This window comes from Drosophila hydei, unplaced genomic scaffold, assembly GCF_003285905.1.
Source record: "Drosophila hydei strain 15085-1641.00,03,60 unplaced genomic scaffold, DhydRS2 tig00008116-arrow-pilon, whole genome shotgun sequence".
NCBI classification, from domain to species: domain Eukaryota; kingdom Metazoa; phylum Arthropoda; class Insecta; order Diptera; family Drosophilidae; genus Drosophila; species Drosophila hydei.
This window is the reverse complement of record NW_022045829.1, coordinates 793,183-810,202: the sequence shown is the minus strand read 5'-3', so window position 1 is coordinate 810,202 and position 17,020 is coordinate 793,183. Positions and strand designations below refer to the sequence as shown.

General features: G+C 33.4%; 1 protein-coding gene across 2 annotated transcripts; it reads right to left on the bottom strand.

Annotated features, from left to right (window-relative positions):
* Positions 1–6,262: 6,262 nt before the first annotated feature.
* Positions 6,263–16,360, bottom strand: LOC111596327 (sodium/potassium-transporting ATPase subunit beta-2). 2 transcript variants are annotated; one of them, XM_023310493.2, is made up of 7 exons: positions 11,871–11,943; positions 10,112–10,399; positions 8,211–8,351; positions 8,021–8,140; positions 7,106–7,398; positions 6,745–6,913; positions 6,263–6,673 (listed from the first exon to the last, which is right to left on the bottom strand). In XM_023310493.2, the coding sequence occupies exons 2-7, from the start codon at positions 10,251–10,253 to the stop codon at positions 6,570–6,572; spliced, it is 969 nt and encodes a 322-aa protein (XP_023166261.1). In that variant the 5' UTR covers positions 10,254–10,399; positions 11,871–11,943; the 3' UTR covers positions 6,263–6,569. The 2 variants fall into 2 exon arrangements, with proteins under 2 accessions (XP_023166261.1, XP_023166260.1); XM_023310492.2 differs by lacking the exons at positions 10,112–10,399; positions 11,871–11,943 and adding an exon at positions 16,026–16,360.
* Positions 16,361–17,020: the final 660 nt, after the last annotated feature.

The window sequence follows — 17,020 nt, the reverse complement described above, 5'->3', positions numbered from 1 at the left end:
GTTATGCATCGTGACTGACTGTCTGCAGACAGTGGCCAGACAGCTGCGTTGAAGGGTAAATTGCAGGAGCGCTGCAGCGGAAAACTGAAAACATTTTACTAATGCAAAATTTAAGTATATGTATATATTTTTTATATATATTAAGTGTTTAATGATAATAATATATATTAATGTTAAAAATTATCAAAATAAAAATATTTGAGATATCACGTCAGTTTTCCAAATGCATTTTTGATAATTTTGTTAGTTTATTATATAATACTAATAGTTTTATAAATAAGTAAATTCGATTTCTTAAAAAGTTCGGCTGCGGACTTACATTTATTGTATTAGCTACGCCCCTGGCTTTTTTCTAATGCATAACTGTTGCTTTTTAAATATAAGTGTATTAAAATAAAGCACGCAGAGCGCTATGGCAATACACATAAATTAAGCTCACTCTGCTCTCTTTTTGCACTCTCCCATTCTTCAATGAACACTAATACATTGAAATATAGGGAGAGTACATTGCCTTTTCGGATGTTTAGCTAGGCGCTCGACACTCTCGAATAGCTTGATTTCTATCTTTGTTTTAGTTTGTGTGTGTGTGAGTGTTTTTGAATTTTTTGGGAGCGCCAACATTATGTTGTGTTGTTTGTTTTTATGTTAAAACAAATTTTTTGGGAGCAGTTTCGTTTATCGTAAGCATGCCTCTGTGTGCACGTGTGTGTGTGTAAGCTTTTGTGTTTGCTTTGTTATGCTTCGCTGTACATAAAGAACATAAATGCGAAAATGAAAAACTTTCTTTATGTGTATGCTGCCTGTAAAAATGGGACTTGTTGTTGGTTTTGTTTGCATCAAGGGCTCTTGTATTAGTCATCGGGTCATGTGGAAAGCCGTTGCTAAGTGTCAAAGCAATTTTGAATTATTAATTCGCATAAACGAGCATTTCCGAGTGTAACTCGAGTTCAACTCTCGAGCGTTGCCATTGCAAATAAGTATAAGATTCCACCAACCCCAACGCTAAGCCCCTGTTGTCTGTTGCCCTTGTGGTACGCCCTCCTAGAGAACTCCTACAATCTGATTGCCTTTTGTGGGTGTACGTATGTATGGAGAAACGTTGCAGTCTTTCAATCTTTGCGCTTCATTGTTGTAATCATCATAAATTTATTAAATTATACTTGACAACGCTTTATTCCACCCCAAGTGCCCTACAAAAGCCTGGTATCTCATTAGAGGCGCTTAGCAATTCATTGGGGATAGCTATAAAAAGACATTCTCTTCACTTTTATTAGGAGTTTACGTGTTGTACTAGTAGCACTTGTTGGATTGTTCATAATCTGTTGATTAGATAAAAAGAATTACTTCAATTGGTGGAAAAATGACTAAGGTTAGGAGAAAAATGAAAAGAAAAGTAGATCTTAATATTCTTATATCAATGCTAAATATATAGGTATATTTAATTATATATATATTTTTATATAATACTCATAACCCAGAAATCAATCAATACTTCTAGCCAAGCTGAGACAAGTTTTTTAAAGTTGAAAACCATCACAAATAAGAAGAAAATGTTTATATTAATAAAAAGTCAAAGAAAAATCTACTCAGATTTCATTGCTTACTTCAAGCCAAGGCTTAAAGCAGGCTTCAAGAATCTTCTACCTTTCAGTAGCTTCCAGTGCAGTCACAAGCAAAAATCTGAACTTAAAACTGGCTTGTGTTGACTACCTGCTTAAAGGCCTTCATTTCATAATCTGTCATAAAAGAATTGCCTTGTTGAAACTCAACTTCTACTTGAGCTCGACTTCGACTTAAGTAAATCATAAATAAAAACAAGTATGAAAGCTCTAGTCGGCTTGCCCGACAAGGAGATACTCTGATGCCAGTCTCATCTGAAAATTTTCAATAGTTTGTATCGAGTATTTAAAAAATAAAGAAAACCCAACATTACAACACCAAAACTCGAACCAACATTGCCTACCAGTTCATAATTAAAAAAAAAAAAAAAAAAAACAAAAACAAATGAAAACATGCCTTCGCCTCCTGGGATCGAACCCATACCAACCAACACATACTACCAACACTGCAACTATTGTGGTATCTGACAATTCAAGCCCAGTTGAATCGCAATTCAGATCCTTCGATTAGAAAATAATGCACGCATTTGAACGTATTTGTGCACATGTATAGGAAAAATGCGTACGCTTGGCGCTGCTTGCCACGTGCTTTTGCCAATTGGCCAAACATTTTGTTCAATAACTTTTGTTTTACAGACAGACAGACAAATTGTCAAGGCTCAATCAACTCGGCTTGTCATACTGAACAAGAATTTATATACTTTAAGTTGTCTTCCACGCCTCCTTCTGCCTGTTGCATACATTTAAGAGAACTATTATACCCTGATTTGCCTTTTTCAATGGGATCTGGGCATAATAATAATTACAAAGGCACATTCTTTGTCCGACAACTCGGGAATCGTAGCGTGAGCTTTTTGAAATTTAGCAGATGAAAGAAAAAATAACCGGTTTATCTTGTTCGAACTGAAATTGTTGTGATTTTTCCAGTAGTTGAGGCATTCTTATCGATGGGATGATGCTTCCTCATTAAAGCGAAGTTTTTTGATTTTCCTTGTGTAGAAAAGATTTTTTTTTGCCATTTGCACGTTGTGTACTTTGCTGATTTACAGTCAGCCAAGCGGTTGTATTTTAGCTAATTAGCTGTCAATTAGTACAGTCAAGTCTGGCGATCGGATCACAGAATAACTTTACTATGTATAAGAAACAGAACTGTTGAGTCTCTGTAAGATAAGCTTGAAAGATCAAAAACAACTAACAGAAATAATTAAATGTTTAGTTACGTGAACACTTCATAATAAAGCTTTTAATTTGGAAAAGTTATTTGGATGTTCGAAATTTCAATATAAAATATAAAAACTTAAATTTTATATTTATCAATCAAAAATTACTTTCAGATTTTAATTGATTTTGAAGAAAATTATATAAAATAGCGACAATTTATAGATAATTTCAGAAGCGAAATCTTCGAAATAAACTTCAAAGGTCGAAACTGAAATTTGCTGTTTATCGCTGTCACAGAAATTTGACGATAGTTTTCATAGTTTTCAGCAAACTTCAGCTGCCAGGTAATAAAGAATTTGATATTTTCTGTATTTTGTCGTAATATTTTTTTATTTATGTTTCTTGTAATTTAGTGAATGCACTGGGCGAAGGAGTCCGGCCCACTTCAGACTACGATGATCGCGAGCAAAATTAATTTTATAAAATATACGTTGTTTACTTTAACACCATTATCGGATGGCAATCTGTATTTACGCTGATTCCAGAAATAACCTGTTACCATGAGTGGTATATTTCAAGTGCTTAGATAGGCCCACAATTTAGCTCAGCTGCTTCAATTTTAACACCTTAAAATTGACTATGTGAAGAAACATATAATACAATGATCAATATAGAAACTGTTGACCTATGGTGAAGTTGGCTTAGAATAGGTGTGATCGACTAATAGATATACTATTCTTCAAAATAAAACTAAAGAAAATATCCAAAATTATTTCGATATTCAGTGAATATAGATCATGTTTCTATTGACTGATAAAAATCAAGAGATCAATGGTAATAGTGTATAAATTATGTAACATTACATTTTTTGATGAATTCGTAGACCCCATTGAAAAGTGATTGAAATATAAGTAAATATATCATACTAATGAATGGGATTTCTAATAAAGAGTTGCAGTGACGCAATTGAACAAATCAATACCGATAACATATCTATATAGAATATACATGTATATACATATATATATATATATATATATATATATATATATATATATATATATATATATATATAGACATGTGTGCCAGTTCATATCGATCTTACTTTGTGCACACTGCTGACGAGAAAGGCAACTGACTGAACAGATTTCTGATTATTATCTGGGTTACGAGTGCTATTGCTATAGTCTTATGTCGTACTGCCTATCTTATCTCAAAGCAGAATGTGACTACGCAACAATGCGACGGCAATTAACTTTTATATAACTCAAATAACGGCATATGACAAAAATTACGAGTGCCCTACACCAAATCCTTATCATCAGAGACATCTGCTCTACGCAAGACTTACTGAAATAATTTGTAGACGAGAATAGGAAAATGGGACAAAGAATTGCTAAATTATAATTAAACATATTGATTCTTATATCTTATATCTTATATCTTATATCTTATATCTTATATCTTATATCTTATATCTTATATCTTATATCTTATATCTTATATCTTATATCTTATATCTTATATCTTATATCTTATATCTTATATCTTATATCTTATATCTTATATCTTATATCTTATATCTTATATCTTATATCTTATATCTTATATCTTATATCTTATATCTTATATCTTATATCTTATATCTTATATCTTATATCTTATATCTTATATCTTATATCTTATATCTTATATCTTATATCTTATATCTTATATCTTATATCTTATATCTTATATCTTATATCTTATATCTTATATCTTATATCTTATATCTTATATCTTATATCTTATATCTTATATCTTATATCTTATATCTTATATCTTATATCTTATATCTTATATCTTATATCTTATATCTTATATCTTATATCTTATATCTTATATCTTATATCTTATATCTTTTATCTTATATCTTATATCTTATATCTTATATCTTATATCTTATATCTTATATCTTATATCTTATATCTTATATCTTATATCTTATATCTTATATCTTATATCTTATATCTTATATCTTATATCTTATATCTTATATCTTATATCTTATATCTTATATCTTATATCTTATATCTTATATCTTATATCTTATATCTTATATCTTATATCTTATATCTTATATCTTATATCTTATATCTTATATCTTATATCTTATATCTTATATCTTATATCTTATATCTTATATCTTATATCTTATATCTTATATCTTATATCTTATATCTTATATCTTATATCTTATATCTTATATCTTATATCTTATATCTTATATCTTATATCTTATATCTTATATCTTATATCTTTTAACTTATATCTTATATCTTATATCTTATATCTTATATCTTATATCTTATATCTTATATCTTATATCTTATATCTTATATCTTGTATCATCCATACATTCATACATTCAGACATTCATACATCATATGTGAAAGACTTTGAATTTGTTTTATTATTTTTGTATCGCTCATTTTTATTGAGAACAGTTTGAAAATGAATTTGTTTTTATATAGCCAAAGCAGATGTTTTGCTTGTTTTTATTGTTTTTTTGTTGCTTTTGTATTTGTAAAACATTAACTTAAAAACTAAACGCTGCAAAATTGTTGTTGCTGTTGTTCCATTTCTTCTTCTTCGTCTTTATTTTGATTGTTATCAATTTTCATTTCGACCAACTTGAGAGTGTGTGTGTGTTTGTGTAGTTTAGCATTATATTGGACCACATACAGATACATATGCCTATATATACATATAAATATACGTATATATATGTTTATGTGTGTGTATATATGTATGTATATATATAGATTGTAAATATGTAAAAGTATGCAAAAACTTTATAAATAGTTTGCCGTGTATAAAAGATTGTTTTAATTTTCTTGTATATTAGATTGTTTTGTTGTATTTATTTATTTTTATAAATTGGAAAAATCTTTTGTAATCAAAATTGTTGTATTTGGCTTCGAAATTTTGGTCAGCTGCAGCTTTTAGTTCCTTCTTCTTGTCTTGGTCAAAATTGTTGTAAAATTGAATAAATATATAAATTTTTGTTTTACATTTTATTTGTGAGGCTACTAAAAAAATGTTGCTGGCTCTTTAAATTTGTTACTTTTATTTTTTATTTTTCTTTTGTTTTGATGGCAGTTTTAAATTGTAATTTAAAATTAGCAATAATAACATGTAAATTTGTCTCGTTTTTGTATTTTTTTTGTCTTTATTTTTGTTTTTGTTGTTGTTTTTGGAACAGCTCTAAATGAGATTCGTACTTGGCTAGCGTTGGAAAAGTTTTAGGCTTTTCTTCTCATTTTCATTTGACAAAACGGCTTTTTAGCATTCAGCATTATAATTAATTTTAAAAATTATCATAATTTCAATTAGATTTTAGGTTTTATATATATTATATTATATGTATATGTATATAATGCAAAAATCGCTCGTAATTTAAAGAAATCTTCTTAGGCGGTAGACTAAATTGTTGCTAAAGGTTTTTTGTTTTTGTTTGCTTTATATATTTATGTTGTATAAGAAGAAGCTACATTCAAAAATTGTCTTGTATCCAAAAATGTTTGCTGTTATTTTTAACTCTGTTTAACTTTCTTTTTCATTTCGGTGTAATTTGTTTTTTTTTTGTTTTTGTATAATATATGTTATATTATTTCTTAGGAAAAAACTTCGTTTTGGTGTTCTTTTTTCTGTTTTTGTTGTTGTTGTTGTTGTCTTTCCTTCTACATTAGACAAACGAGCGTCTATTAGTTGCCATATATATATATTATATATAGTGTATCGAGCCAATTAATCAATCAATAGCTCGTAGTGCACCGATCCAATTCTGTCCTTGCGATCATGCTTTATGTTGCGTGCCCAGGCTTTGCACTCCACATTGATGATAATTCCGCCTGGTCGAAGTCGAGTAGATATTAAGATATAGATACATATATATATATATATATATATATAGTTTACTTACTCTTGGGACGCTCAAAGTGAACTGCGACAAGTGGGCTCAGATAGCCCTCAGAGTTTTGATAGGGATAGAAATAACCGGGAAAGCCGCGTATCGGATAGTATTTGACGACGCCAATATTCTCCTGATCGGCAGGGTTCTCGCCCTCGCAGGAAACCCAAATCGTGTTTAGCTAAATTTGCATATAAAAGATATTTATTTAATATAATTTTTGAAATATTTATAATGCTATTACTTAATTATTATTATTGCTATGCAAGAGATGATCATAAATATCAATCAATTATTATATCAATCAATTAATAATTTGTAATTTGTGTTCTTCATTCTCCTTTCTAATATAGAATTCAATTCTGATTCCTACCTTGATCGGATCGGTCTTCTCTAATTCAGATATATAGGTCTTCAGAGTGCTGGGCATCTCTTTGGGCAAGTTCTGCGAGCTGTTGTAGAACTCGGGCCTCCAGTCGTAGATCTTGTTCAGCTTGAGGAAAATGCATGGCGAACTCTTGTGGTAACTGTAGTTGTTCTCCTTGGTGCAGGGTGCCCAGGTCTTGATGTCCACATCGCACACCTGACCTCTCGGTGGGGGCTGGTTGTAGTCGCAGTTGTAGATGTTCTGACCACGTCCCGGTGTCAAGCCGGGCACCTTGTACACTGAGCGAAAAATAGAAAGTATCAAGTGAGCATAGGAATTTACAAAGTGATAAATTATCGAAATATGAGAAAGAAATTATTATAATAGGAAACCGTTTCATGATATCTTAAAAAAAATTGTTACACCTCATTAAAGTTTGCCTTTAATCTTAAGACTTAGTTCTTGATCTAACAGCCTCTATAACCGAACCGTTTGGTGTGAATTTTTATCGCTCATCTTTAATCTTTGGATCTTAACTTCTTAACTGACCTTAGATATTGCCTAATTTTAGATAGTTAGGGATATGGTAGACATAATACCATATCCCTGACCTAAGTGTATGCCATCATCTAGCTATTTGTTCGATATGTTCTTAGCATAGTAACGACCCCAATTTCTATACCACAAACTAAGGAAAACCCCTAAGCATAAACCATGTGCTTGTTGTCTCGGTAAAAAGTCGATATTCTTTTTATTTTTTTATTTTTTTATTTTAATTAAAATAAATGCTAAACAAGTTGCGTGTTGTCAACCACCTCATTCAAAAGTACCCTAGCAACAGCAATAAGAAAGCAGTTCATGGCCATTTGTAACATTAACTGGCAACATGCGAGACCTATTTAACAACGTATAGAGCCTTACCTGCCAGGAATTCATCAAGAGAGTCCGTCCAATGTTTATAGTTCTCAGGCAGAGTGCCCTTGTACCAGATCAAAGTGCTCTCCACGTTGTCAACGGGCGGCAGTGGACGAAAGCCGAGACCTGATTAAAATAGTCAAATATATCAGATAAATGATATATATATATATATACATATATGTATTGCACTTACCTGGATTTGTGCCAATAATGGAGCTCTCCAATTTCCATTTGGGTATGCGTGGGTCCAGAGTTAGAAAGAAGGCCCACATGCATATGGCCACCAATGCGGCGAGCACGCCATAGAAAATTATATAGAATATGCCGATCTTAGCTATATGATAACGAGAAAAAGAGAGTGAGATACATAATTAGTTAATCATATTAAAGCAAATCGAATTAGAGTCATATAAAAATTAAATTAAAGATTGATTCATAAAGACACAAGAAATGTCGCCCCTTCAATTGAGCTGATTAAATTAGGCACTTAACAACGCGCGACTCAACTGAACCAAAAGGCGACAATGGGTTAGACTCTTAATTGATAAAGCGCGGAGTCTGAGCGCCAACTCTTTAAACTGAGCAATTCGTAACAAGTGATCGGTATAAGAACGCACTGCTGCTGGCAGCACTTAACCAGAGACTGCCTCAGCGCTGTGAATCATAAACAATATAAGATCCAAGTCCAAGTATAAGACACGTAAGCGAAGATTTCAAGAGCGCGTAATCGATTGGGCAAGTGCCGAGAGCTCTCTCTGTCTCTCTCTTCACTGATCTTGCGCTCACGCACACATTGATACGGCGCGTCGTGCACATAACCTCAAATTGACCAATATCTTAGCTCAGAGGGAGAGACTGGAAGTGGCTGTGAGAGTGAAGTTTGTGTTTGGCATTGAGTGAGATTGTATAAGAGTAGAAGAGGTAAGTTGTTTGTGGAAAGAGAGGCTTAAGTTTGTTTTGAGTAGATAAATATATATATAAAAATAAAGTAAAAAAATAAAAATAAATTGTAATTATTATTAAATATATTTTTAAAATAATAAATAAATAACTTATAAGTAAACAAATGATATATTCTATATTATAATATAAATAAAGTATATATATAAAACAAAAATTATATACATATATTAAATAATTAAAAAGAATTATTCCAAGTAAAGTATATGTAAAAAGAAAAATTGTAGCTTTTTAAACTAAATTAAATTAAAATGTGTTCAATTGAAAATGGATCAATTATGTATAAAAGTAAGCTAAATAATAAATAATATAAATATAAATTTAATATAATATAATTTGTTACATAACCATTTCTATTATATAATAATATCATATGTATGTAAGACATAATGCCAATATTATATATCTTTAAACTATTAAACTATAATTTTAATCCACAATAAGCATTTAATTATTTTGTAATGCATTTTGACTTGATTAAAGAAAGCATTTCCCTTATAACATTCAGTAATTCATAGACTTAATATGCACATGCACACATATGATTTATATGATATCATCTATCTGTTACGTCATAATTTTACTGCCTTTTCTACATCCTTTCTCATGCAATTTTCACACTGTTTGCTGAAATTTGACATTTGAAGCTGCTAATTTGGTTATTGGCCTGAGAATTATGTTTGATGGTTATCTCAGCCGGATTTGTCAGTCAGACATTTACCGTCATGTTATTTTAGCACCTGTCCAATGAATATGTAACACAACTATGCTACATCTAACATGTTGAAAGTATGTCAGAGCTGGCGCCAGGTGGCAACGCCGACAAGGCAGGTGTAAAATTAACGACATATAATTACAATTTTTTGCAATCATAAAAAATGTAAGGAAAGAAAAAATAACTTTATTTTTCGCGTGTACCATAAACTAGCCGAATGATTTATTCATGGGGTATACCTATTTAAATAGGTATTTTACTAGCTGAAAGTCACGTCCTGTCATAGATTTAAAGTGATCATATATTTAAGTTAATAAGTAATCTAAGAAATCAATTAATTAATCAGCTGGAAGTTCCATTCATTTCCAATTCGATGAATATATATCTGTATATATATATAAAGCTCCCGCATTACTTACCCCATGAGGCGCGATCTCTGCCCATAACCGTGCCCTTTTCGGAATTATATAGAAATTTTCCGAAATGGAACGGTTCGGGCTTACGTAGATTTTGCATGTCATCGTACGTCTCCGAATGTGGCATTGGAACGGGTTTCGACATTTTGGTGGGTTTTTAAATTTATTTGTGATTTTTTTAACTTTTAAATTTATTGTTACTTCAAAAATGAAGTAAAGTTACGTCAATAAATAATTAAATATAAATATATAGCAAGTTTTTAAGTTAATGAACTATAAATTACGTTGAACCTGGAGAATTTTTCCAATTTTAGAATTATTGGAATTATTATAGAATTGCTTAATATTTGTATAAGTTAGAAAGGCACTCTCTTTATTTATATTTCTATTTATTGTTAATATTTGTTTTTATTTCAATTATTTTTATTTCTTTACTGTATATATATATTTTTATTAAATTTAATTAATTAAAATATTTAAAAACCATAATTATTTATTAATTTTTAACAGATATTTTTTAGTTTATATATTTTTTTAATTTCGTATTTATACTCTATATAGATATATATATTTTTTTAGATTTTAGTAATTATTTTGATGTTTTTGCATGATTAAATTTCGTTTAAAAATTTTGTATTCTTATTGATTTATTTTTTATGATTTTCACACAGATTTTCTAGTTAGTTTTCCGCTGTTTGTATACACACATTTTGATGATTTACTCATAACCTTTTTTTCGGCTCTTTTTCACATACTTTACAACTTTTCTACACTTATTCGCATTTTTCCACACGCTCTCTCGGTCTCCCCACTCTCTTGCTCTCGCTCTCGCTCTCTGTTTTGTTTTGCTTCCCCATTAAGTTCTGTACACTCGTTCCCGAAACTTTCGGCAGCAGCAGCAACAACAACAAATGCAAACTTTGGCGCCTTTTTGTCCTGGCCATAATATCTACCCCTGAATATTCGTGTCAGCCCTTAGCACATTTTCCAATGCGAGTTCAAAAGCCGCAGCGCCGCTTGGCTGTCGGCAGCTACCTACGCGTATCTGTCAGATACAACTGCCAAGTATCTTCTAGCTTGGCCTTAACTGAGTGCAACAGATAAACCAGAGACAGAGAGTGGGAGAGGGAGAGGGAGAGAGGGGAAGGGAGGTAAGCAGGCCTAAAAGAAGAAAAACTAAAGGCCGTCTGACTGTCTGACTGTCTGGTTGACTGACTGTCGCCTGCCGTGTCGCGTATTATGTATCTTCTTTGCTTTCCAATGACGCCTAGGCCTTGACCATCAGATACATTTGTATCTTTATTCTTTTTGCCCATATTGCTTGGTGTTTATGTTATTTTGCCTATGCATAATTGCTTTTAATGCAAAACAAAATGCGACTCGCACACCAACTCACAGATACACACACACACATGTGCTTGTATTTGAATTTTGTATCTCTTAGCTGTTGTCTTGAGTTTGAGTTTTTTGAGTGGTTTCGCTCTTAAAGCCGTCGACACAACCACACCTTATTGTAGCAGCTACTTTAATAACTGCGTTAAATGCGTGCCTATGACTCTGTGTATGTGTGTGTGCGTGTGTGTGTTGGTGTGTGTGCCTTTTGGGCGTGACAAAACGAGCTGCAGCTGAATGAAACATATTCTTAAAAATAGAAGTAATTTTCAATTAGAGTCAGAAAAAGAGCGAAACACAACAATAACAAACTTCAAACACACACACTCACACACTCGCACACTCGTGCACACAGCCATTTGTACAACACCTTCTTTCCAGGCAGTTGAAGACAACACAACACAAATATCGTACACGTTTTATGACACGCACACAACCAGGCTCAGAATGCAGCTCGAAGCAATGCTTCGACTTCTTCTCAGCTTCCGCTGAGATTATTTACTTTTCGTTTTATTTATATATTTTATTTATTTTATATTTTATAAGTTTCCCCGCTTGGCTTTCGACCGGTGCCCGCTAACGGAACGTTTCGTCGACGCTCAAAACAAATTCCAGACTGAAAACTGAAACTGAAGTCTGGCCATAGAGCAGCCCGCCAAACAGCTCAGCGCACAGACTTGGCTTGGCCTCTGAGTTCCGTTTTGTTCGCGTCGAGTTGAGTTAAGTTCGTTGCGGCTGGAACGCAACAGACAGCGCCTCTGCCGCGCGCTCTTCCGTTCTCTCTCTCACCACTCGCTCTCCGCGCTCTCTTGAGTCGAATCTGCTTCGCTTTCGTTGAGTTTGTTTTGAGTGCAAAACGTTTTTTGGCGGCATTTACATTTTCGAGTGTGTTTTGGGTTTGGGCCGTGCCCAGCCTTGTAATTGATGTTGCATGGTTGTTGTTGTTGCTGCTGCTGCTGCGGTTGTTGTTGTCGTTGCAGTTGTTTTAATTAGGCGCATGCAACGTAAATTATGGTTGTTTAGCCGCTGCAGATGCCGTTGTACATTTTGCGCAAATTGTCGAGCGCCGAGTGAGTGCTACACTGAGCGAAATTAAAATATTGCTTACGCTCATCGAGCTCCATTTAAGAATTGTGCTACTTGGGTATGATTCATAGGGAGCTAGGCATGATTCATCAGCTGCAACAGCTTTGCATTAGCATTTCCAATTTATTTATTAAATGTGGTTTTCCATTTCATCGAAATGAAAGTTCCCAGTGTGTGTGTGTGAACAAACTTCACTAAATTCTTTCGAGTGTAAACAAATAATTGACTCAGTTTCTTAGCAAGGAATTTCATATTAGCGTGTATAAGATGCCAGTTTCTTAGTATAAGAGTGGACTGTGCTAAGCTATATACCTATATATACTATACTATCGATTTGCACTGTCTAATTTCTTACAGTGCATATGCATATATTTTATGCACTTAAATGCTGTCGTTTCGTGTCCAAGTTCTAAATACATTAGTCAAATGCAAATGCACCGTTAACTGCAGCCTGCAGTAGTCGCATTGTTTACAATTATTGTTGTTGCAGTAGCAGCAGCAGCAGCAGCTGTTGCATGCCTTGTGGCCCTGATGCCAATTTGCAGAGCCCCTCATCAAATGCACTCAAATCAATTGAGTGCTTTAATCTTAACTCTTATACGCACACTCTTATACACACACAAGCACTTGCGCTGTCTGTCTCTCTCACTATTGTTGTTGTTGGCTAATAACCGTTAACATTGCATGATCGCTGCTTACACTTGTATTTATACAGTGAGGGCAGCCCTAACAGCATCATCTTTCATGCTATTAGCTTAATACTTAATGGGAAGGAACTTTCAAGGTATAAGAGACAAGCAATGTCCTTGGCTAGACCAATCACAGCTGGAGTCTGACAAGGTTGTACCCAACATTTTACACTTTGTTTATGGGAACAGCCAATGGAACCCTTATAGAGACCTATGCAGATGACATCGCCATCCTATCGCTTGGATGGATTTTAAGATATAAATACTGTCGGTCGGGCTCACTCACTAGTTAAGGTTTAGAGCTAAAGGCAGTATAGAGTTAGAGTTCATAAAAAACTTTACTTATACTAGCAAGGGTTTTGAGTATCGTTGAGTCAGTTTGAAGCGACTCGGAAGAGAGAGAGAGAGAGAGCGGGAGAGGGAGATACCGAATGAGTGACCGCATTAACCAGTTTGCCTAAAACTCCATTCAGCTCTGTTGCTTTCCAGTGCCGCTTGCCGCTTGCCGCTTACCACTTGCCACTAGGGGTTGTTGGCACTTGGCTAAGGGTTGTTTTTCTCGTAAAATGCGGCTTTTACTACGCATTGACTCCTTTTTTTTTGTTGTATTTTGTATTTTTTTTTTGCAAAGGCGGCAAATATTTGCGTATGGTATATGAGTGGGGCTATGGCAGGAAGACAAAAATGAGGTTGAGTGCGTAAGAGTGTGTGTGTGCGTGTGCGTGTGGAATGTGTGACAAGCTCCAGATTTGAATATTCCCATACATGCTATAAATTGTTGTTTTTCTGCTCTATTTTTATAAAATATTTAAGAGCTCGCGTCGAGGCTAGGAGCAGAATGACGTGTTCCAATTAGCAAGTACTCAAACCACAATATCGTGTACATGCCGGCTCTACTTAGCGAGGACACAGCGACAGCGGGAGAGACAGAGAGTGAGAGAGAGAGCGAGTGGAATGGTTGGGGTGGTAGGTGTACCGACTATTGTCTGCTGTATTGAATAGGGGATTCGCTGTTGGCTCTGACTGACAGCCATCCATTTGGCATAATGGATAGCGTTTCCCTGAGTGACACCCAAGTGGCCTATGGCTCAGGGCCCACTGCCCATGGCTAAAACACTAAACGTTTTCCTTGAATGGAGAAAACAGCTTTTTGCATTGTTGCAGCCTGTTGCTATAATGTGTCCAAGCTGTCCATCAGATATCTGAGCTACAAACAATGCGATTCTATTTCACAATCTCTTAATGCACTTGATTCAACATACATCGAAGTAATTGTTTAATATTTCAATAGATACTATTTATACACATTTATGGATGGCTTGTAACTGTAGCCCATGCATAAGTTAAGCAGCTTATAAGAAGAATGTGGAATGTATCTTAAAGATAACTCTATTTGTCTAGCATAGCTGCAATACTTCGACTCGAGTTTTTGATTCAAATTTATTTATAATAATTTAAAATTAAATTTTAAATTTTAAATTAAAATTATTATTTGTATCTTTGGTAATATTATTAACAATTAAAGAGCACAGACTCCATGGACTTCTTTGCTTAATTCTAAGCATTTCGATTGGGTATCCAGGGAAAAATATTTGTGGATAACAAAAAATTATCTTGCAAAATCTATTCATCATATAGGATTTTCAATTTTAATAATTTAATAATAATAATAATATTTAGAATTCAATATTAAATATTCTTCACAACATATATGGAAAAACATATAATAATTTAATGTAAAAATAATAAAAAAAAATAAATAAAAGTAAAAGCAGAAGTATATTTTAATTATTGATTGATTGGCTGATTATAAAAATAATCGAGGTTTACTACTGTTATATATGATATTTCTAGCTCCTAATTAAAATTCTTTTTTACTGTTTTATTCTCCTAGACTATTTTGCTTATTTCTAACAATTTATTTTAACTTTAAAATATATTGAATAATGGAAGATGAAATTATGTACTTTAAAATTTAATTAATTATATAATATTATTTAATATTATTAATTTATATTATTATTCAATTAAAATGCACACATTTTTTGAGTACTAAAAAATTTTATATTTATAAAGAAAAATTAAATAATTTAATTTAGAATTTTGTTTTATTTTATTTTGAAATTAAATTATTTTCTCATTTATTTGCTCAAGTTTATTTATTCAATTTTTATTTATTTCTTTTTTGCTTTAATTTTTTTTGCAATTGCATTATTAATTTTGCCTAATTGTTATTTGATTTAAATTGAGATTTAATTTTGCGCAAATGTAATTTTAAATTTGTAGTCAATGTCATCAGCAAAAAACCGAATTTTTCCTATGCCTCAGCTATGAGTTGCTGCGGCTGCTGCTGTGGCAGTTCCATGGTGCATGCTGTGATTGCATAATGACATAATTGACCGGCATATTGGTCGAGTGTACCCTATGTTACACACAGACACACATGTATGTGTGTGTGTCCGCCAAAGGTCAAAGAGAACAAACACAGATGAGAGCAGAAGTGAAAAGTGCCAAAGCAATAAAAACGAGCCGCAGTCACTGCCTGCGATACTCATACTAAAAGCATAAATACACACACACATACACACACATATACGTATGTGTGTGTCGCGCTAATGCGGCGACAAAAGACTTTGATTAAATCCACAACTGGCACAGCTTGACATTTATCAAGATTTACGCGCAGCGCGCTTTACGTAACTGCAAAAATCCAGAAAAATTCTGGAGCACTGCAGGACGAGTGCACTTACCCCAGCTCTCGATAGTCCTGCCGAAATACGAGCTATCCTCGTCGTCGTAGATCATCTGCTTGAAGGACTTCTTCTTGGGCATCTCCGGCGGCCGCGAGTAATACTGTTGAAAGCCATCGATGCAGTCCTCGGTTATAGTTGGCATTTTCCTGCGCTTTGCCACGACGGAATATCCTTATCGCGTCTGAGTGCGTGATGATTTGTATATCCTATATATATAGCTGTGTGTATATATGTATATATATATATTCCTTTGGCTGTTGCTCTCGGCTGGGGCACGCGCTCGCACGGCAACTGATCGACACTTCCCGTTCTAGAAATTGAACTCAACTGAGTCGACAGCTCGTGCCATAAGCCAATCCAATCCAATCCAAGTCCAAAAAACTCGCAGAGCTGCGTCGTCGACGTCTGCGTTTCAAGTCGCAGGCGTTGATCATCATCAGCATATCATCATCATCATAATCATCGCCATCGCCATGATCATTATTATCCCAAAGCACGATCATCGTGTTGCTCACTGAATAAAGTATATTCTTGTCTCTCGCTTTGACACACTGGCTGCAGGGCGCGGGGACGTTTCGACAGCGCAGACAGATTTTCTTCTGCTGGCGTCGACGTTGGCGTCGCCGTTGCCGTTGATGTTGGCGTCGCTGCCAACTTCTCATATGCAAAATTGTGCGACGTGTTGAAAGCAACAACAGCAACAGCAACAGCAACAACAAGTGTCGGTCTTAATCAAGATACATTCAGATTTACATTTGCATTTAGATCATTCACAGTTTTCAGTGATATAATATACATATATATAATGATATATATATATACATATATATAATATATATATAAGAGAAGATTTAAATTACACTTTTTAAGCATATATTCATAATATTAAATTATCAAAATATATTTCCCAATCGCGATCAGTCGTTCGACCTGTAAAGACGTGAATTCGAACAGCCTTCGCTTAAGCTCTACTGCTGCAGAGTTCTAAAAAT